Raw genomic sequence first — 23,124 nt, forward strand, 5'->3', positions numbered from 1 at the left:
TACTGAGTTAGAGAGGAATTATTTGTGGCACAAAAAGGAAGTGTAATTAGGAGTGAAACAGAAATGCTAAATCTAATTCAGTGAAAAACCTAATGAATTGTTGTACCCCAGTTTGGTGAACTCAAGAGTTGAAGCATGTAAACTCTGAATGGTGAAGTCTCAAACATGCATGCTTGATGGGACACCTCTGCACAGTCTGCCTGTGCTGTGCATTTCTGTTCAATTTAACATTAGGACTTTATATGATTTGAACAACCAAAGCTGTTTGAATCAGGGTAGCCCCAGTGGAAACTCGAGCCCTAAATTTGCAGCTTGATTCTTGGATTAGCTGGAAGATGTGTATGCAATTCTGCCATTAGGCTGGTGACACAGATGAACAGCTAACTATGCATATTGCTTTTTGGAAAATAATGCAAGAAGAAGCAGAAACTCTTGCTTCAGCTGTAATCCTCTCAAATATTGCATGATGATGCACTATCACAAAGTCAGGGCACTTAAAGATCAGAACTGTATTTTCTAGTGAATACCAGCTGACTACAATTTATTGAATGTCTGTTATTTGAGACATATTTATATTCTAGACAGCCACGAGAGTTTTTCTAGGAAAATGATATGATCATCAGTGAGGGAAAATGAAAAGCACAAATCACCAGAATATATAGTACTGTGAATCTTAAGTATCTATTTTGATCTTTAATATGCAACATAAACACTACCCCAATATGTTTATATGATATGGGAAGAGGCAGAAAATCAAAACACCATGAAAAAAAAGTGGGAATCTTACTGAGACTTACTAAAAGGGATTAAATTTTAACTTGGATATAATGTATTTATGAGAATCCCACCATATTTCTATGTCGGAATTTATTACAACTTTATTCAAAATACTGTTGCTAGGCATGTTTTAAATATGTTGTAAATGTAAGACTTTCATATCCTATGTATGGTTTTAGTCTCATGGTGTTTTTAAAAAATGTATGATTCTGTATTTCTGTGCATTAAACATTTCCAATATTTTTTGAAGAAAAGGAATTCAATTCCTTGTCACAATGAGGGAAAGTTAAATGTGACATTCAATGGCTTCAAAGCCCTCCCTTTTTATTGGGAAAGAGCAGAGTATGCAAGGTCCTCTGAGGTTGTTTCACTTCAGCAGGAGCTGTGTAGCCAAATGAGTCCTCCCCCAAATATCTAAGCACAGTCAGTACATTCCCAACTCCTACAGCCAAGTTAAAGTGAAAACGGTCTTAGTTCAGTAATGATTGAGGTGGTTTGCTCTAATCAAATTAAACCAGCCAAATGTTCTTTTCAAAGGTAACTGTCTACTCTGCAGCTGTATGCAAAATACCACATCAAATGTGGAAAAAAAAGTGATAGAATTCTATCCTTACAGTAGAGCCCTGGCTCCACAGATGAAGAGAAACAAAAGCACCAGTCCAGCTAGGAATTACGATCACAGAAAGCTCCCAGAAATATGCTAACTTAAGAAACACTGAACAAAGTACTGAAATTTCCAGTTTATAATTAATTGATTTCAGGGAAAAGGGAGTTCTCTGGCATTGTTACACAGCAATTTATCACACTGACCACACTTCAAATAGATATTAAAAGACTAGCCAAAGTTTCACATAAAAGAGAGAAAAAAATCATGCAGGCTTTTCCACTCTATTTTTCACTTCATTTCTCTGTTTCTATCAAAATATGTAATATTCAGCACTGACTAATGTTTCAAAAGTCTAAACTCAATAGGTTTCACTTAAACACAGTATGACTCATTTACACTAGAACTGAGTTTTCTATCATTAAATATGGGAAACTCCTGTAAAGATGAATTCATGTCTGAGTTAGTTTTTTATTTTCTTTTATTAAGAGAAGATCAGTCACCTGTTAATGATGATCCAGAGTAATAAGCAGTCAGTGTTGGTATGAACCCTTTTAACACAGTACAGAACTTTTTGCTAAGCTCATAGATTGTTAGCTAGGTATGCCATGGGAAACCCACCCAAGGACAACTCTACCAATACCAGCAAACTGGCACACCCTGTTTTCAGCTGTGAGAAACATTCACCTCATCCTAAAAAGTATCAGAGATACTTCAGAGAATAGAAACCCATCTTCTTGTGAAACCCTAAAAAGACATCTAAAGCATCATATGAAAGAGCCTCTTACTACTCATATAAAACATTTTTTATGCTGCCTAAAGAAAACACAACTGTGTTGTTAGAAACTTAAGGTCTGATTTTAAAGGGATTATTTAGGAGATTGTTTCCTTTTTTTTTCTAATGATGGGGCAAATTTTCAAAGGTGAAGAGTAAATAAATAAATATTAAAATCAATACAAATAATTTGGATGCAATGAGGTATTTTGAAAAGAGTTCGGAAATCAACAGTCACACTTCCATTCTTTGACAATCATCTCATCAACAGCTTCCCAAACAGCAGTTTCCCAAATGGCAAATGTCAAAGGACATGATGGGCAAAAACACTCCTTGGAAAATTCTGAAGAGGTTTTTTATTAAATACCAATTCTTTAGAGTTTAAAGGTATACCTGTTAAATAATTGTGCCTGCATAATTAGAAGTATTTTTCAGATTATAAGAAGATATGAAGAACAGGTATAAGTGGAAGGATCTTCTCTCTTTTAAAAGAAAAAACACAGCTTAGTTATATATGTATATGGGCACACTTACCTTCTTATAATTTGTTAGATCATTAACAATCAACTTGTTCAGCAATACTAGAAAATAACTAGATTTCATACCAAGCAAACTAAATCCTCTACACAGAGAAGTTTTGGAATGAACTGCAACCTCTATTTTCTTTACTGTTACAAAACTTCATAGAGTAATTTTAAAGCTTCAGAACTAAATTACATCACCTAAGAATTACTACAATGACAAATAATCACTCTTGATGTCAAATTCATGTTACTACTCTGTCAAGATAGTTATATTACTTATTCTGCATGATTCATTTTAACTTCTAATAGAAATATTCTCTAGAAATAAGGCTTTAATCTAATACATGAATAAGAATCGGTATCTGTGATTTGTATTCTGACGTACATTGTCCCTGAACTCTAGCCAGAAAGATGTTTTAAAATTCAGTGCATTCTTAGCATCATAGCTATTTCTATTTGATAATGCACTTAGATCTGTGCTAAGCTTCAAACAACAGCTTAAATCCCACCAAGCCCACCTGAGTGACATAGTCAGTGCTTTGCTGAGCCACAGACTCCAGGTCCAGCCTGCTCTCTTTTAAACCCTGGGACAGCAACTTCTCTTCTCCCTGCTCTGTTCCACGCTTCAGCCAGAAGTGAGTACCGTGAAGCAAGCTGGAAAGGCCCAATGAATCTAGCCCTGGCCTTCGTCTGTAAGTGTGGACTATCCTCTCCCCTGGCATCTAAACCTTTTCAAGGCTCAGTTTGGAATCCTAGACCCCACTCCATACCCTGGAAGTCACAGCCTGCCATCAGCAATGGTTATGGTGGAAGAAGTTGGTTTTTCCTTCCAGGCAGGACCCAGCAAGGCTAAATATCTTCAAGAAGAGCACAGACATAATCATTCACAGATTCAAAGAAGGAAGAGAGTATTGGACATAATCTAAAATTACTAACATTTACTCATACAAAGACTGGAAAGATGGTTTCTGTAAAAAACTTAGATTTAGAATGAGATAAAATACTTTTTGAAATGGTCTTGTACTCATTCCAGAAACTGAACTTCCTAAGGCTCAGAAGTCCATTCCATACTCAACCCTTCCTTCCTGACATGCTCTTATCTTGTCCTGTTTCTGCCAGATCATGTATTAAAATTAAATCATCACATCTCTAACTAACAAACAATTCATATGATTGGCAAGAATATCCTTGTCTTCTCAGTACATGTTCATTCTGTAGACTGCAAGGTTGCAAGCAGATGGTGACAGGCCAGCACTCATGTTCACTCTGCCCAATGTCCTCTGACAACAAATTTCCCCAAGACCTATGTGCCCTGTTCAGTGGCAACCCTATCCTTCTCCTTTTCCCTCCAGCCATCAGAGAAGCCAATATTTGCAGTCCCTTCCTTCCCAAGACTTCTGCAGTGTCCCTTGCAATGGCCAGTCAGTACAGGGATGATCTCGCTTGCCTTCTGACCAGAACTGCTCTCCAGCCTGGAAATGCCTTTCCCTGGCCAAGGCACTTCCCGTCGTCTCATCTGCCTTGAAGATGATCCTGTTTGTGTGAGACTAAAACTGACTCTGAAGCTCATTCAGTTTTTCCTTCCCATTACTCATCCATCATTTCTACCTCAGCTGAGATTCATCTGCCACACAAATACTTGGCAAGTTTCAAGTTCAGTTTCTTCTGCTCCACTCCATCCCTGCATCTTATTTTACTCTTTCTGTTTGCAAGACAATCTTTCTAACTAGCAATGCAAAGATCACCATTTCTTTGTCTCTAGGGGCTTGCCAGATGTCATATTGAGTGATGCTACACAAAAATAAATTGTATCACACAATACAGCACACTGCTGATGTGCAAGAATGACCTCACAGACTAGAAGTTTAACATTAGCTTGGCAGAAAAAAGAAGGAAGGAAGCAGAATTCACTAGAGACAAACACCCCCTAAAATAGAAATGTTTCACTTGACAGGATGGAACATCTCAATGATTTTGAGAAGATCATCCTTTCAACTTATTAACAGTACAGTAATAAAGCCAGAAGCCAGCAACAGCATCATCAAAAATTAGAAAGAGAAATAAAATTAGCTACTGCCTTCTGAATTTTTTCCCTCTGCTTGCCCAAAATTTCAGTCTAAAACCAGAAAAAAAGCAAAACAAATACATGTCCAAATTGTTTTGCAAAAGGTTAACTAGGTATTGATGATCTGCTATTGATATGTCCTGAATGGTCTACCAGGTCAGACAGGGAACTTCAAGACACTTAGAAAAATACCTTCAAGGTACAAGGAAACTTAAAGCCCCAAGCCATTTACACACTTCTGGGGCCTCTGGGCAAGGTAAAGCAAGTGCTGGTCTTTATGTCAGCATATGCAGGGATGGGGAGTGATGTGTGTGCCAGCCTCTCCCCCAGCACTCAGGGGGCCTTGCCAGGGCAATCAGCTGAGGGGCTCCACCAAAAGCACCCAAGTGCAAACCAAGAGACAACAGCATGGACCACAGGATTGCAGTAGCAGGGAAAAGGCAGCATGACATGCCTGCTGTACTGCAGTCAGCAGTTTACAGTGCCACTTATAGTGCAGTGGATATAAAATAACATAAAAACTTGAACATGGCATAATTGTGCAAATAGTCATAATTACTGCGTTTCCCCTCACTGATTTGTACACAAAAAAGAATAAGGAATAGATTCAGACTTCCAGGTGGATCATTCTGTTGAACCTAAGTCAGTTAGCTGGGGCACATATTCTGCAAGGTATCAGGAAAGAGAGAATCAAGACTTTCATTTCTTACAAGGTTATGATCACTTTGAATGGCACTTACTCTGACACTTACCTTTGAAATAACAACCCAGACTAGACTATATTTTAATAGGTCATATTCAACATCATTTCAGCTATTTAAATACTGGAAGTTATTAAACCATGAAAATATTGAAAAAGTTGTATTTATAAAAGAAAAGTTATGAGATAGGAAGCAAAAATATACAGCTTTGCATTTTTGTTCAATTTGCTTATGGTTTAATGCTATTAAAACTGTTAAATAGAAATATAAATATGATAGAAAACAAGCATGCCAAGAACTACAGTAGTCTGCCTTGCATATCACCTTCCCAGAGTGCAAATTCACAGTTTGATGATGACTAAGATACGGGGGAAATTATTCATCTGATTACCAGCAGGAGAGAGATAAAATGAGTGCAAGATACAGCTGAATTTAGCATTATAATCACAAGAAGAATTTTTACAGATATCTTGCAGCAGAGTTTTACACACAGGAATTTCCTGAATCTAATATGTCACTTATTCCTGGCAAAGTCTGTTCTTTATCGACATATATTTCATTTTTCCCAACTAGAACAGTACTAAGCTATGGAACTGCTGGACCAACTTTTGCCAGATTTACCTACTGTATATAATAAAGTTTTATTCAAGTATTACATCTGAAAGGTGATCTAGAGGAGCACCTTAATCATCCTACCAGCTACAAGGGACTTTTCCAAGCCCATGACATAGTTATTTTCAGATTGATTTACAGTAAGCTTTACTCTTCAAGATTCTATTTTAAACTTTGTTTTGTGAAAATAAATAGAATAGAGTAAGGTGTCCTGTCCGAGAGGAGCTCTATAAAAAGGGTAAATGTGAACAGGAAAGCTTTTTAAGCACATAGCAATTATTTTAACTGCCTTTTCCCCATGCCTTTCTATACACTACTCTTAACAGTCTTATAAAAATTTAAATCAGTCCTCCGTATTTCCATTACAGTACAGAGATTTTCAATACCATCATTGTTCTGATGAAGATTATATTTCCCTTTGGTGCTTTTTTTGTACTTGGAACAAAGAAACACAAAACAAAGCTCTCAAAATTAGCAAGCAGTAGCATGGAAAAATATGATAAATATTATGTTTAAAATTATTCTGGGCTATTTAAACACCTCTCCCCTATGGAGAAAATTCTCTTCCAGCCCTAGTACCAAGCACTGGCAACCAGTTTTGGCTCTAATTATTTCTCAGAGAAGTGATTCTACAACTGTTAGGACAAACCTGGGCTGGAGGAGCACTGCTAGTCCTGAACCCTGGTCCTGTGGCCAGCAAAGCCATGGAGCTCTACCTATGCCTGCAAAGTACTGGGCCTTTCCTTGCCAAACTGCTCTTCACATCCAGCTCCACCTCATGGCCACAGAGAAGCCCTGGGCTGCTGAAATCCCCCCTGCACTCTCTGGAGAAGCCCAGAGGTGCCATTTGAGTTGAAAATGACACTCAGCCTGAGTTCATGTGGCCTGAGATCTCTGCTGTCAGCTGATGCCAGAGCAGCACAGCCGACCACAGGGCCTGTGCAGCTCATCTGTACAAAGTCTGTCTAAACCTTGACTCACTGAATGGCTGCTGGCTTGCATTGAGCAACTCAGGGATCACACATGCCACTACTCAGAGGTAACAGATACAACACAGTATCTGCAGTTCCAGCATAGTTCTCTCAGGCCAGCTGCTTGTAACATTTAGAAAAAAACGAAAGGTCCTCTCAAAATCAAAAATATTTAGTTTAAAATTTTTGTGCTGTTATCTCAGTGCTGTGAAAACAATGTATATTTTAATCCAGTATGCAGACAATGCATTTGGAATTGTTTGTATTAATTAGCCTGGCCATGATATCAGTTTCCAGAATGCATGCCCAAACAATTAAAATCTTTTGATCATATTATGTTCAATAAGTACAGTTAGATCAACTGCTTAAAATTGCAGAACTTCTTTTATAGTATTTCCTTTCCTGAGTATATTTACATAACACAAAAATAGATGTTTAATTTCTATAAATTGCAAACTCTTCTACCATATTTTGTAACAGAACTGGGCCATTTAAATGTTTTCAAATAATTTGTCCATTTGAAGGACATGATTCCAGTCTCTCCAGAGGGCTCCTTATCTGTCCTACAGGTTAAAATATGGACAAAGGACATGATAAAATGTGAGAAATAGCATTCCTCACATTTTGGAAGAGATAATGTTTGGAATTGCTTATCTTCTGCCTTTTTGTGGAAAAAGGTGTGCAACCAATGTCCCAAACACCTTGATACATTACCAGCCAGCCCCTTGTGTCTCAAATGCTGCTTATGGCAAAAGGTACAGGCTTCACAACACCACTATGAGGACCTGAAACACACTTTCACAGATTTTTATATTAAAATTACATTCTCATATTGCTGCTTGAAATACTCACTGCTTTGCAGAGTTTTCATTCAAGCTTGTAAAAATATTTGAAGCTTCAATGTATTTATGCAATGCTCTGTTGAGATTCAACTGCACTTGTATCAAGCAAAAGCATGCAGTTGCATAGTCAGTTCATCAAATAGCTCTTTAAAAAACAAGAACTCTATTTCAATCATTTAGCTGCACTCAAGATTAGAAAGCTCTTAAAAAGATCTTTTATATCACATGGAAAGATGTTAATGGTAGAAAAATTCTTAACTATTATGTTCAATTATTCCCAAACAAGATTTAGCTTTCAAATATATAAATGCCTAAGCCTGGACAACTAAATCCTCATCTTCTCCCATAAACTGACGGGCTGCATTTCAAAGATTTTGACAGCTCCCAATTATTCCTCTACTGCTAAGGACCAACTTTGCGTGTGCTCCTCTAAACCAAGTCACTTGATCCAGTGATCAAACATAGGATGCCAACTTTTGAAGTATACTGACTAAGCCTCTGCCATTACTAGGTGCCAGCCAAGATAACGCTTATTAACTGAATTGTGGATTTGCTTGATGAGCAATGGAAGTGTGAGCTGCAGCCTGTGTGTCCCATTGCCACTAAAGTGAGACTGATGACATGCACTCCATGGTCAGCATTTCAGAATACATGCACTCTGCCTAGTCAGTTTTGACATAAAGGAGACTGTCACATTACACTACCTTGAAATGAACAAAAGTGAATTCATCTCTAGCAACTGACTTTCGTAACTTATATATTATTCTCTGTCTCATCTTTCCTTTTGTGCTTAATGAACAGCCCCTGATCTCAGACCCTACAAAAAAGGACGATTACACGTGTAAGGCATTTTGAAATTCACCTGTGAGTTCAGAGTATCTATTTCTCTAAGACTGAAAGAGTCTTGGTGTTAGTGAAGTACAAAAATGTTTTCCTTTTGCTGTGTAATATGCATGTAAGTAAGACAAAGAATGGAAAAACTCTTGCTAATATAGCACCACCAGCAAGATGCTGACCAGTTTCATTGTGAGTATCTGCAAAGTGAAACTTACTTCTTAAAGTTCACAATTTTAATAAAAGATGCTCACAGGCTGCTGAAGGCTTCTAGCTAGAGAAAAATGTAAGAGGTTACAGTAGGGCTAGTTTTATCATTGAGAGCACAGGCCACTTATCCAGGATTTATGCTACTGACACAACAGAAAGGACATCCTGGGGCCACTGCCACCATTTTGTGAGAAAGGTCTGACACCTGTACTTTTGCCCTCTTGGTAGCAGAATCAACAGCTCGTGGTGAAAATTAGTACCAAACAGCACTCAACCCTAAGGCTGCTTGAAAAGCTTGAAGTCTTAAGCTGTTGCTTCTTTTTAACACCGTAATCTACAGCTCTCTATAAAAGCACCTAAAAAGGCAGAATGTACATTCCACTACTACTCTCATTCTTGTAATTTCTATAATCAACAGAGCTGGTAAAAATCAGCTGCAACTGGCAGTACTAATAGGTCAGACAAAACCAGGGAGAGGTTGGGGTTTTTTTCATTTTCTCTCATGCCTGAGGAAATAGTATATATATGGCTCCTTGCCCATCCATTCCAACACTTAAATCACACACCTATGCCTCTGGAGATGGGTGTTTGTGTGTGTGGGAGGCAACGCACAGGGATGAGGTGAGGTCTGGCAGGCAGCACCATGGCCTGTTGAAACCTCAAACCACACTTCATGCACACAGTTTAGTGCTCACTCCAGCCACAAACCCAAACTAGTGTCCATTCCATTTATGCCCCCAAACTCTCACTCACCCAATCCATGTACTGTACCCAGGACCTCACTGATCAGGACAGTGTCCCACGTCCTCACCTGACCACGTTGGGGTGTTCGAACGTCTCCAGGTGCCTCAGAACCGCCACCTCTCGGATAGTGGACAGCGGCATCCCCTCCTCGCTGGTCTGCACCCGCACCCGCTTCAGCGCAACAAAGCGACCTCCGTTCTTCAAGTCTCGAGCCTTGAACACCTTCCCGTAGGCTCCTTCCCCAATCTCAGCCACACACTCATACTGCTGGTCAGCCAGGTTTGTGCTGTCCTTATCCATGCTGGCACCAGTCCTCTTCCTCCTCTCCAAGTGCCCCGAGGTGGCTCTCAGTCTCGCTTACTTCTCGAAAACCAGTACTTTGCTGGGATGCAGACAGGCCACGCACTTGGTGCCTCTGCCAGAGAGGCAGCGGGAAGCTCCTGCCCTCCTGTTCTTGCTCCTTTTCTGTAGTGGCCACAATGCGCCTCTGCTTTTGGCCACCAGGAATTATCATACAGTCTTTGGGAGCATTGCCTGTGTAAAGCCAAACAAATCTGGAGGACAAACCAAGCAAAAAAAATTGAGTTTAGTTTAGTTTACTTCATGACTTTGCATTGTTCAAAACCTGCTAAAATTAAGCTAATACAGATATGCAAAGCAAAATCATGGTGGAAAGAAAGACGCGAACCATGAGGGTGACATATGTATCAAGGTCCCGGAGTGGCTGATACACTACAAAGTTATCAGGGTCTGCGCAGAAGGGTAGGTACGCATTCGGCTACAGAGCAACAGCATCCTCAGGGGTTTCACTGAGAATGGCCTAAAAATGACCCCATGACACATGGGTGATGGGGATGGCAGAGCTAGCTAGGCATGTGTGAGAGGAAGCGTTCCTCCAAGAACTTATGTCAGGATTTCAGGACTCCCAAGTTTTCCTCATTTAACGTGGTGGAGTCCTGGATATGTATTTTGCTATATTACTGACACTTGCTATTAAATAATAGCATTTGGAGGTTACTGCCTTGGTCTGCTCTCTCATATGCTAAGGCCTTCATGGAAAGATCATGAACACATCGCAAGAAACAAAGCACCTGTGGAGAGAAGAAATACATGCAGACTGAGATGGCAATAATACACTATGAAGCATTGCGCACTGAAGCAGGTTCAGAAATACACACTTTAGCAAATTTACTAACAAGCAAGAGTATTGGCTGTGTGTACTGCTACATGTGTCACTGGCAGCTCTTTGCAAAGCAGCATGGTGAAAGATGTCTTCAGGAACAGCATGCTCCGCTGCAGAGTGCATGAGGCTGGAGAGCAGAAGCACTTCTGCATCCAGTTTCATCCACTTTCTGCAGGACTGCAAACCCTCTCCCCTCACAAAGCTCCACATCAGTTCCTCCCTTCCCCCTGACCCTTTTTAACACAGCGATACAGTGACCTCCAGGATTGTAGCCCTGTCCTACACCACATTTTTACCGCGCTACGATGAATGAGTCCCAGATAGGTGAGTCGGGGATCTCTTATGTGGAATTGAAGCACAAAGCGTGACGGCTATTCCGCACACTTAGCTGACCTTACACCTCAGCTGGAGATGAAAAGCGCAATCTGAAGGAAACCTGTGCCCACTGCTCAACCCTTCTCCTCGGCTGCAGCCGGAGGCGGCTCCTTGCCTCGCCGGCTTCAGTTCCCAGCACATCTGCCACGGCACCGCATCGCCCCAGTCACCGGGCAGCCCTGCGTCCCCCGCCTGCAGCATCACCGGGCGACACCGAGCGCGGGCCGCCGTGGGGGGCCCCCCGGAGCCCGGTGTGAGGGGGTACCCGTGCCCGAGCCCGGTGTGCGGGGTAACCCCTGCCCGAGCCCGGTGCGCGGGGGGACCCCAGCCCGCCCCGCGCCCCCGCCGCGGCCGCCCGCGCCCCTCCGGCCCCGCGCCGCGGGCAGGGCGCCCCCGAGCGGCGGGCAGCGGCGCCGCGCGTGCGTGGCGGCGGGGCCGGCGGGCCTCTGCCTCGGCGCGGCCGCGTGGAAACTTACCCGTGCTCGCCCTCCCCGGGCACGGCGGAGCACCGGGGCCGCCCCCGGCCGCCGCTGCCCCCTCCGCGCTCCCCTCCGCGGGCGCCCCGCAGGCGGCGGGGGGTGGCGGCGGGGGACACGCGGGGAGCGGCGTCCCCGCGCTTCCTCTCAGCGGACGGGGCGGGGAGGGGGGCCCGGCTCCGCTGCTCGGCAGGACGCAGAGAGGACCCCCCCGGCGGCTCCCCCTGAGGGCACCCCTTCCCCCGCGGGCCCCTCCGCGCCCCCGCACCGACCCCGAGGCGGCTGCGGCGGCACCGCGGGGCGCGCTGCCCCGGCCCGGCCGCCGAAGGGACGCGTCCGCGGTGCCGCCCGCGGGGAGGGGGGGCGAGCGGCGTGGGCTCCCGGGCCGGGCGGGGAGGGGACGGCGTGTGGGCCACGCCGCGGGGCCGGGTGCGCGGAGCACATGGGCGCCCCGCGTTACCTGGTGTGCGCCACGGCCGCCTGCACCGCCACCAGTTCCCCAAATAATCCTCAGCCCCGGGGGGTGGAGGGGGGGGAGGGAGGGGGTGAGTCCTCTCTAACACAAACCTCCCATTGAGCGAGGCGGGGTGGAGAGCCGGCCCGGGGTCTGCCCCTTCACATGGCGATGTCTCCGGCAGGTCCCGGCAGCGGCCGCCCGGGCCACACAGGTAGCTGATCCGCGGCTCGGCCGCCCTCGGCTCGCATCCTCCTGCCGCCGCCGCCGCCGGGCTGCACCTTGGCGCAGAAGGAGCTCGCACTCGTCCCCCAGCCCGCTCCTCCCGCCCCCACCCTGCCCGGGGAAAAGGAAAACGCGAAATAAAAATCGCGGCCGGCGGCCCCCGGGGAGCTGCAGCGCCACGATCGCAGCCCCGCCGGCCGCAGCCTGCGGTGCGGGGCTCGGGCACCGGCCCTCGGCGCCGCCGCCGCTCCGCCGCTGCCCCGGCGCTGCGCTGCCGCTGCTCGCTCTCGCTCTCTCCCCCGGCCTCTGTTCTGCCTGGGAGCAGCAGCAGCTTGCTGCCTTTTTTTTTTTTTTTTTTTTTTTCCCTCTCCTCAACTTTTTTTTTTCCCTTGCTTTCCCACGCTGGCTGAATGTGACTTGACCCCGTTTCAAAAAAGTTTGACATAGTGCTTCAACATTTCCGCATTCCTCCCCGACTACAAAGGCTGCAGCCGCCTCCTTCTGCTTTCTGTCTCTGCTCTCTGTCTTCACACTCAATGAAATCCTTCATGTGCCCCTGCCAAAGGCAGCCGCATACCGCAAGGGTCGCCGCGAGCGCCGCGGCCAGGCACGGCCCGGGGCGAGCGCCCCAGGGGGTCCCGGCAGGGCCCGGCCCGGCCCGGCCCCGGCCCCGGCCCGGCCCCGCCGCGCTCGGCGCTGCACGGGCGCGGGCTCCGCCGGCTGCGGCAGCACTGAGAGCCTGACTCATTCCTAGAGCTCAGCGTGCGCGGCGCTGGGAAATAACCCTTGTGGGGTTTCTGTTTCACCCGCCCCCCCCGCCCCGGCCGCCCTCATCATGGGAAAGAAATATTTTTTTTTTTTTTTCCCTCCAGAAAAACACGAATTCTTCTGTGTTCTTCCGTGCTTTATTCTTTTTCTTTTCTTTTCTTTTGTTTTTTTTAATTTTTTTCTTTTTTAATTATTTGCTACTTTCCATTCACAGCGCAGAGGGCAGGAAGTAAGCACCCGTGAATGCTTTCGGGAATCATCAAGAAGCTTCGTTGCTGAAGAATCCCCAATCACAGCGAAGTCTTTGCCCCGACAGAATTGCTGCTGGAGATGCACGGGGCAGGGGGCCAAGGAGAGCAGGGTGTGCGAGGAGTAGGTTGCACCAACAGCCTGTTTTCTGATGCAGAGAATATTCTGAATGGAGCCAATTCCTGTAAATACTGAAATTCACCACGGGGAAAAATAAAGAAAAAATCACAAAACAAATACCAATCAACTCTGTCTCCATGGGGAAAAAGCATATGGCCTAGGTCCCAGTTCTCCCAGCTGGTACCCTACCCTCTAGCACATGCTCTTCTGGACCTCAAAGATGATTATGATCCAACTCCTGAACCACCAGTTTAACTGGGAAGGAGTGGACCCAAACTCCCTTTTACAGAGAGAAGTGTAATTTAACTAAGTGGTTTTATAACTACGAAAAGTGTATGTCTAGAACTTGGTGCTCTACACTGATTTAGAATAACTAAATATATATATATATAAAATAGAGTACAAATGATAATAATCCATATCATAAAATATGCATATAATTACTCCAGGTGGACTCACAGTGCTAACCAGCATATAAAAAATTGTATAGGTTAAATAAAAACTGACTTCGAAACTTACCCCAGCAATTCCTCATGCCTTTCCTATTTCTAAGAGGTTTAGAAGCAGCACCTGGGTTGCCAGTGAGGGGAAACTGGTTAGTTTTAGATTTAAACTTTTAGTTTAAATCACAGAAATTTCTCATCAACTTCTGAAGTCCATGACTTCTCAGAAAAATATGCTGAAGTTAACAGCAAACCCCATAATATTTAAATGTGAAAGTGTCACAGATTCAAATCAGATAAAATATTTGTTCTTAAAAGATGTGAAAAATCACATCACATTATAAGGTTCGTATGTACACTATTTTCGCTCCATTTTTTTGTTTTGTAATATCCTTTCCTTTCCTTTCCTTTCCTTTCCTTTCCTTTCCTTTCCTTTCCTTTCCTTTCCTTTCCTTTCCTTTCCTTTCCTTTCCTTTCCTTTCCTTTCCTTTCCTTTCCTTTCCTTTCCTTTCCTTTCCTTTCCTTTCCTTTCCTTTCCTTTCCTTTCCTTTCCTTTCCTTTCCTTTCCTTTCCTTTCCTTTCCTTTTTCTCCTTCCTCTTCACCTTTCCCTGATATTTATGCAGCTGTAACAAGCTTGGTACAAAACCCTCCCCGGGTTCCAAAGGCATTTATTGTCTCACTTTACACGCAATGGGTTTCAGTTTTGGGAGGGAGAAGTGAAGCCTTGGTTGCTGTCTCCTCCTGGATCTCTAAATTCCTGTCGGGCTCTGTTAACTGTGCTGTTCCCAAGGAGGGGCTGAGGGGCACCGGGTCCTTTGGCCAGATAAATATGCAGCCTCACATTCAGGGTGAAGGTAGAAAAGAGATTTCTGCAGTACCCTGACATTTGCCTCTGTGCTCAAATGTGCTGGTTTATCATTCTTCTACTGAACAGTATTCAATGCAAGATCATCTTTTCATTACAAATATATATTCTCCCAATATTTTTGGGGAGCATATGTAATTGTTCTGTCTTTTAAAAGTGTTCTAGCTGCCTTTCTGTGTGGTGATGTCAGGAGAGATTGCCATGGTGTCAAATGGAATGAATTTATAACGGAAAAGTGTCACATAGTTAATGTGGCTTTATATGCTCCTCAGAGTTTTTTGAGGGACTTTTTAAAAAAATGATGTGACTATTTTTTTTCCTCCCCATCTGAAGTGGCCAAACTACTCTGTGTCCCAAAGTATAAAGAAGCTATACAAATCTCTAAAATTACCTAAACCAATTTTCTCAATTTCCACAAGTTAAGTGATTTCAGGAAGAGATTTCCAAACATGATTAAATGTAAATACCAGCTAAATATATGATATTAAAAACAACTTGCTGCAGAGGCTGAAATTATTACCTGAACTGTCAGAATTATTTGAAAATATAAATTCTACTACATTTGTTTTAAAGTTCAAAATCAAGATGCTTCAAACAATATACATTTTAGAATAGTTATAAATCGGAAAAAGTACACTGTGCATTATAGATATTTTCATAACAAGCTTTAAAAAGGTTTAATCTTTTGTGTTTGTGAATAAAACATGCTTCTTGTAACATTTCTGTTTTGGAAGAGGTAAATGTACATTTATTTTTTATCAACAAAGGTAGTTTTTATATACAGAAGTTAAGAAATCCCTTATTTATTTTAAAATTGACAATGTTTTAATTTTTAAAAATTGAAAGCTATTTTTTGAAATTAATGATTTAAGAAGCTTACTAAATATTGTTATGAAATGAATTCTCACTACCATTTGTAGCTATTTCTACACTCATGTAATTCTAAAGTATTTTTTGTTCCAGAAATACAAAAATTTGGGAAAGTGTGTTGACAGAGGAAGAAATTTCTTTCTGCATCACTGTTTTCTGATTTTACATCAAAATTTTCTTTGTGAAATTGTGTTTTTCAATGCTTTTCAATTTCAGTATTTTAAATTCCAATTTATTTTTTAATGACTATAATTTCAAAGAAATCAAGAAAGATAGAATCCACTTATACTGAAATGAATTTAGAAATGAAAAATTTAATTAATTATTTGAATTTGAATCAAATTTCAATCAAACTCCATTAAAATTAAAAAGAAATTATGTTATGTGCTGTACACAAATCACTTCCATAAAATGAGGTCTGTACTGTTTTGCTGGAAATAATGAATAAGCCAGTGGTGTGGAAATGGATAACAAGCAATTACCAGAATGAGTATAAAAGCAGTTGATTAAAAGAAGCTGGTAGTGGTGGGCAATACCGAGAATTGTGATGAATAGACCAAGACTTTCAGAAGGGATGAGACACAAAGTATTGTTTTGCTTTGTGCATTTTATCTGTATTTCTGGAACAGCTGAGTTTCTGCTGGGGATTCACAGTTTGATCTTATAAGAAGTGTTCTGCAGAACAACATGAAACTTCCTTTTCAAAGAACAGATTTTCATAAAGGGTTTGGAAAATAGTTTGCTTTTATTGGGGTGTTATTGTCGGGTTTTGTTTATTAACTTGCTACTTCATTCTCAGCTAAAATTGTTTTAACCCATTTTTCTAGGCATTTATCCTCAAGAAAACACCAGAAGTGATGAGAGAACAACTAATGCTGAAGTAGAGATGCATCAGTCAATTATTGTGAATTTGAATATTTAGAATTTGTTTTAAAAGCATAACTTATGACTTTTTAGAAGTTCCCTTTAGCAAACCAAAATAGATTCTCTAAACAAAAAAGTAGTAATTATACTGCATAGAAAATTATTCCTGAGAAGAAATTTCAGATATCACATCTAATACCAAACTTGGGAAATAATTATTCTCACCTATCATTAACCTTGTTATAGCTGTGTGAAAATGAATTATAAATATATATTACATATTTTAAAGCTACTTTTGGTGAAGCATAGGCATAATGAGAACGATTATATAACTGAACACTAATAATTAATTCCAATGTCAAACATCAAAATATTTTTTGTATGTAACTTCTTAGTTGAACACATAAAAATTATAACATATTTACTAACATATTTACAGACAAATAAATCATTAACATTCACACAATGTTTTAACTAATTTAAGTGAGAGAAAGTACTATCTAATCCCTGTAAACCATAGCAGCCACAGCATAATTGGCACTGATTAAGGCATCTAAGCCAATTACAGTATGATTGTTTAGTTTATTTTTCTTTCAATCAAAAAGAAATTATCTGCTTTGTTTACAGCAGAAAATTTTATGTTTTACAAATTGTATCTTTCTGCTTTTACAGTAATAAACTATACTGTGGGGCAATTGTTTGTTAGTACAAAGAACCATAACATAATGTCAGAGTTTAAGCATACACATATTTGCCCATATTTGTTTGTATATGCTTTAGTAATTACCAGTGGCAGAAGTGGCTAAGAAAGTTGCCATGAGAAGAGCACGCCTAACACAAGCCTGTTTGCTCCAATAGTCTCTGTATATTCCTAGGAATGCACCTGAGAGAATCCAGCAGCTGTATTTTGCCATCCAGCTCTTAAGGCAAGAGCCAGGGAATCTCACTGATTGCCTTCCAAAAGTTGACTTTTGGGGATTGCTGTGCAATGGATGATCAAGGGCAAAATGTACACCTACTGTGAAGAAAGCAGCTTGCTGTCTGTATTTGCCTCATCCCCTGAAGCTTTAGCTCAGATGTGGGTCCTGTCTTGGGCTGCACACTGAGCAGCCTCATGCTGAAAGGCAGTCTGCACCAAGCAGCTTGCAGTCAGAGCCAGGGAAATGGAAGGAGAGGGGAGGGAACACATTCAGTGACAATTACACTGCAGGACAGTGGTGAAAGAGTACAGCAAGAAGATGGATCTTCACCTGCAGCCCTGCTCCTTTGATCGTGCACAGGGCTGGATATGGAGTGTACGCTGCAGACAGTGTCAGAGGCGCTGGGGTCCTGATGGCGTGGTTTGTGCCACAGGGCTGGCAGCCAGGCTGTGCCACCATGGAAGCTGCTAGGTAATCCAAATCCCTAACAGGAGTGACAGTGGGGAAATGAGCCAGCAGAGTCTGTTGAGATGGGCACTGCCAGCTCATCCTGGGACCCTGGAGCATGAAGCACGAGGTGGAACTCACAAGGAGCTGATGCCATCTCCCATCTGTGGTCTCTCGCTGACACTCTTTCTTTCAGCCCAGAGCAGAAAGTGTATCTGTCTTGGCCTCAAGATCTAGATTTTTTTTGAAAGGGGGCTTATTGGGACAGAAATATCAGCCACCCTGAAGCTGGCAATAGCCAACAATTGAGGGACATGGTAGAGAAGGGACCTGTGTTTGATTTACTTCCAAGTGTTTCCCCTAATTTGCAGTAATTGCTCATTGGTGCTATATTCTACACTTCTTTATAGCAATCTTTGGCATGGGTGAGGTTCTTCCCTCTTCCTTTCGGCTCTATTTGTTTTAGTGACTTTTACATCTGCTCAGGTAAGTGTATATAGATCTGTGTTTATAAATTCATTGTATACATGCATCTTTCTTTCTTCATGCCATTTGCAGAATGCTTACTCTTAATCTCTGTTCTCCATTCAGTGTAGAAAAGAAGCAGAGACAGAGTTTTTGCTGTGAAAAGTGATGTTGTCTGTGGAATATTTCAAAGAACACCCTGTTTGATTTGTATGCCATTATCCTAAGCCTTTTGTGTCATTCACATCTTTAAAAATGACTCAGAATATGACTTACTTTAGAATGCAGATATGAACAGGAAAGTTAGTCATAGAAAACAGGACTTTACTCAGCTGATCTGGTGCCAAATAAACTTAGTCTTATCTATTGGTAACAGTGACTAAAACAAAATTTTATATATTTTCCTTCTGTCAGCGTTTCATAGAAAGGGAGTAGACTTTGAATGTAGATAATGCACAGACCAGGTTCTTTAGCATGTTCCAAGGGTGGGCTTCCTTCTGTCATGCAGGAAGAACCTACCTTACCCAGAGCCCACATGGGATTTATGTGGTGGATAGCCAATAAGCCTTTTTTGTGTTGAACTTGGGAATTAGGTAAATTTGATCTGGCAATTGCCAGCTCGCCCAGAACTCCAGCATGCCATCTGTATTGTCCCATTATGGAGAGAAATGGCTTATTTGCTTCTGCTTAATGAAAAATATAGTAACATTATTTAAAAAAACCCAAAACCAAACAAACCTGGTGTATGAGAAAGGAAACTACCCAAAGTATGGTGCCACTGTAAATTAATTAATATTTATCAAAAAAAATCAAACAAAAATATGATCCCATATGATCTCTGGTGTCAGTCAGTAAACATAAATGTAATGAAAATTAAGTTGCAACTAGCATTTGACTGCAGAAGACACGACTAGAGTGGCACTGCCAGGAGCTGGTAAGACACTGATGTGTGACCCTCTAAAGCAGCACCGTGTCCCAGCAGCGAGGCGATGAAGGGGACGAGGAATGGCTGCCCCTCAGCAGCTGCAACAGGAAGCAGTGTTTTCTTTGTTAGAAATAACTGAGAGCTACATTGTATCGTTGATTGATTTATGCTGGTATACCGCAGAATCACAGAATCATAAAACGTTTAGGGCTTGGAATGGACCTTAAAGATCATCCAGTCCCAAACTCCCCTGCCATGGGCAGGGACACCTCCCACTAGAGCAGGTTGTTCAAGGACCCACCATCCAACCTATCAGATCTGTGCTGGTTATTGATCTGTATCAGAAACAATTGGCTTAATTTACAGCACAGACCTTGTTAGGCATTAAGAAACACCTTTTAAAGACAAGTATATAGTTAAGTACAAGTATTCTAGTGTAGGATCGGGCAACCACAGGAGCTAAACATCTTTTGGGAATTATCTAATTCTGTTCCAAAGAACTGGGATGGACTAGGTAATTCTGAGATCATCTCCCATCTATCTCTAAGTGTTTCTGATAATGTACCATTTCTGAGCACAAACACATTAAAAGCACATAATCACCAACAGCTATAACAGATTAAGTTTTTTAATTTATGTACTCTGGAAAAGCACTGGGAATGTGGGGACTCTGCAGCTAGCTGCTCTCTGGCATTTAATAGCAAGTGTCCAATGCTGTTCATTCTGTCTATGGTGTCACATCAATGCATCCACTTCTGTTTTTTCCAGTAAATACATAGCAATGATTTCCAAAGGGGAGAACACAGCCTGCCTTACACAATTCCATGGATTAAAAAGTGGGATAAAAAAGAAGACAAAACTTTTAAGAACAATCAAAATCAGTAGTAATGCCAAAAAACATACCAGCCAGCATGTTTTGCCCATATTGGACATCTGGTGATGACACTTTTGTTTAAACTGCCATAAAACACAAACACAATGTTGTGAATATTGGTAAGTGATGCCAATATAATTACCTACCACGTGATGTAAAATAGCCATGCACTTTACATTAGAAACTCTATTAAAGATATATATTTCTACATTACATTTGTTACACTGCCTAAAAAATTACTGTATTATTCTTACTGCTATGAATCCTTCAACCTATACAACCAGCTCTTCAACCTATACAATGTTGAAAAATAATTCCCTTTTAGAGTAGAATGGAGGCTGTTGAGGATTATCCATAGGGTAGCAACTGGTAGCTTCTGGTGAACAATCCCTTAATATTGTCCATAACAGAGACTTAGAAGTACAGTGCCATTGAATCCAAATTGTAACTGTCATTGATTTTATTATGCTGAACATTTGGTTAGATCTCAATATTCCTAGAGCAGGCACAAAATGCAATTCATGCTGAAGTCATCTAGATGACTGTAGTGGTTATAAAATGTTGCTGTATATATAAAGGAAAATTAGGCATTGCAAATATGGGCAGCTGTGTTTTCAGGACAAAAACACTTCTACTGGTATTCTCTAGAGTATGATGTGATCTCATTGCACATAGATTTACACACAAAACTTCTATTAAAGTCAATCAGTGTTCCTGCCATAAAGTCCTTTTGCTTGTCCACTGGAATATTGTATCCCTTAAGGCAGCAATTGAGTTAAATCTTTTAAATATAATATTTATATTACATGTAATAAATTAATATATTTAATCTAGTAAATGTAATATAATACTACAGTATGAAAAAACTTGGGAAACTAATGTTGAACATGCACTAACTCATTTGAGGAACATTCCAGATTCACAGATACATGAGCTTATTATCCACACATACCAGAAAGCTTCTATCAAATATAATTATGCAGGAGATTATGTACAATGGATGGCTGCCAATGTTCCCTACTTGTATGACCACTATTATAGAATGGTCAGTTCTGAGTGTGTATTCTGGCCTTCATCAAGCTGCTTTAGAAAATTTATTTTTTTGTTTTCATGCCTGATGCAAACAATGTGCTGTGGTTATTAAAAGCCAACATTGATGTCAGGATGTTGCATTTCTAATTTCTCAACAAACTTGGAAATCAGGCACTAGATAATGGCAACAGGTACTAGATAATGGCAGCAGCTAATTAAAAAAAAAAGAAAAAAAAAAAAAAGAAGAAAAAGGAAAAAACCAAAAAAACCCCAGCTCTATTTGGTCAGAACAAAGATCTCTGTAATGCAATCCCTGACAGTGGTTAATAATGCATGCTGCGGAGAACAGTATAAGCACAGTACTCTAAATTCCCTACTCTACTGTTAACACTTTCAAGATAAAGGAAATTATCTGATACCTAGAACTAGGAGTTAAACCCCCACAGTTGAACTTCCTGGCCTTGCCTCTGCTTTTAGCACGTAAAGCTGAGCAAATAAGAAACAGAGTGTGCACTAACCCAGCCATTGCTAACATGAACACCCTATCCCTGTTTCACAGTGTGAAGACTTTGAAGGTCCTCCACAAGAGAGCCCTGTCATTAGTCACTGTCATTATTTCTGACAGGTAAGTAAAACCATTATTAATTATCTCTCCCTAGCTAAGAATATTCCAAACTTTAATGGAAAATTGCACCACCTTTCAAGCGTGGGTGTATATAGGTGCACATACATGTATACACACAGCTCAAATATTTTTCCCTGAACAAGATCTAACATTGCTGACAAAACCTCACCAGATATTCAAAAGAGATGGCATTAAAAGGTAAAATAATTACCTGATGATTAAGCTCCATAATTGCATATTTTGTGATAATGTATAGATATATTGAAATCAGAATTAATAAATGACAAAGTTATGAACAAAATTGTACTGAATACTTGGACTTCTGTGCTGAGAGACCTGGGAGAGCTGCAGTACTCCCATGTCAGGGCAAGACTAGGGTGTGTACAGCTCCTCTCTCTCTTCCTTTCCCTATTCTCTGTGCCTCATTTTTCTGCAGAAGGTAAACTCAGATTTCTGGGCTGGACAGGACTGTGGAAACCTTCCACCAGAACCCAGTAACTTACTGGGGTTCCTCCCTTCTCACATGTGTTTCTGAGATCCCTAACACCCAACTAACATACTTAATGTAGTACTTCTTTATTTTGTAAAAGCTTTGCTATGTCATAATCTACTGCACATATTTTCTAAGTACTTAGAGAAAAACCAAACCAGAGGCAAGACCAGAAGTAAATAAAGGTGTTCACAGCCTGCTTCATCCAGCCTGTCCTTTATTGGTGTAAGAGCAACTCCTACTGAAATCTTTTAAAATCTCTCTGCTTCACTGATCTGTTTCCATGTCACAGCTGAAAACATCAACCAGCTCTACCCTTTGACACAGTTCAGTAGTGAACCTCTCCATACTAACTCTATGACTGAATGTTTCAGTTTATTCTTATACTTGGCTCCATTCCAGGAAAGACTAATGCCTCAAAATGAAACTTGCAAGGAATTTGAGTGTCCAAATCACAGATTTATAATCACAGTTCCAAAAACTCCCACTTTCCTATTGTCTAAACTGAAGCACACCAAATTCAGTAATTTAGCTTTCTGCATTTGGGGACAGGGCTGTTTCCAGAAATGTCCAGTAGTAATGTAGCACAAAAGTTATTAGGACAGTAATTTAAAAACTCTTCAAAGAACAATAGGCTTGTCATAAGTCTATCAGAAGTCAGAAGTTAGACTGGTTTCTTTCCAAGCATACGTTTACATATTGTTTCCACAGTCCTTGAAAGCTCTTAACGGTTACGAGTAACAGCTTTGCTATAACACCTGCCATTCAGAGAAAACCAGATAGTCGTAGTTAAA

At 41.4% G+C, this 23,124-nt stretch overlaps 1 protein-coding gene and 1 long non-coding RNA gene across 5 annotated transcripts in view; one reads left to right on the plus strand and one right to left on the minus strand.

Moving 5' to 3' along the window:
- Positions 1–12,404, minus strand: part of CDK6 (cyclin dependent kinase 6) — a 137,091-nt gene extending 124,687 nt beyond the window's left edge. Inside the window, exons 1-2 of one of the 4 annotated variants that reach the window (XM_063151366.1) lie at positions 12,261–12,403; positions 9,727–10,213 (exon numbers count right to left, since the gene is read on the minus strand). In XM_063151366.1, coding sequence (XP_063007436.1) covers positions 9,727–9,959 — 233 coding nt within the window. In that variant the 5' untranslated portion in view covers positions 9,960–10,213; positions 12,261–12,403. Of the gene's footprint in view, positions 1–9,726; positions 10,214–11,693; positions 11,745–12,153; positions 12,204–12,260 lie in introns of those variants that run through there. The other 3 variants (XM_063151385.1, XM_063151375.1, XM_063151393.1) reach the window with 3 other exon arrangements.
- LOC134415705 (uncharacterized) lies at positions 12,270–13,626 on the plus strand. Its single transcript, XR_010027107.1, has 2 exons — positions 12,270–12,361; positions 13,355–13,626. It is a non-coding gene; the product is annotated as an uncharacterized LOC134415705 (long non-coding RNA).
- Positions 13,627–23,124: the final 9,498 nt, after the last annotated feature.

The sequence above is a fragment of the Melospiza melodia genome, chromosome 1 (genome assembly GCF_035770615.1).
Source record: "Melospiza melodia melodia isolate bMelMel2 chromosome 1, bMelMel2.pri, whole genome shotgun sequence".
In the NCBI taxonomy this organism is placed as follows: domain Eukaryota; kingdom Metazoa; phylum Chordata; class Aves; order Passeriformes; family Passerellidae; genus Melospiza; species Melospiza melodia.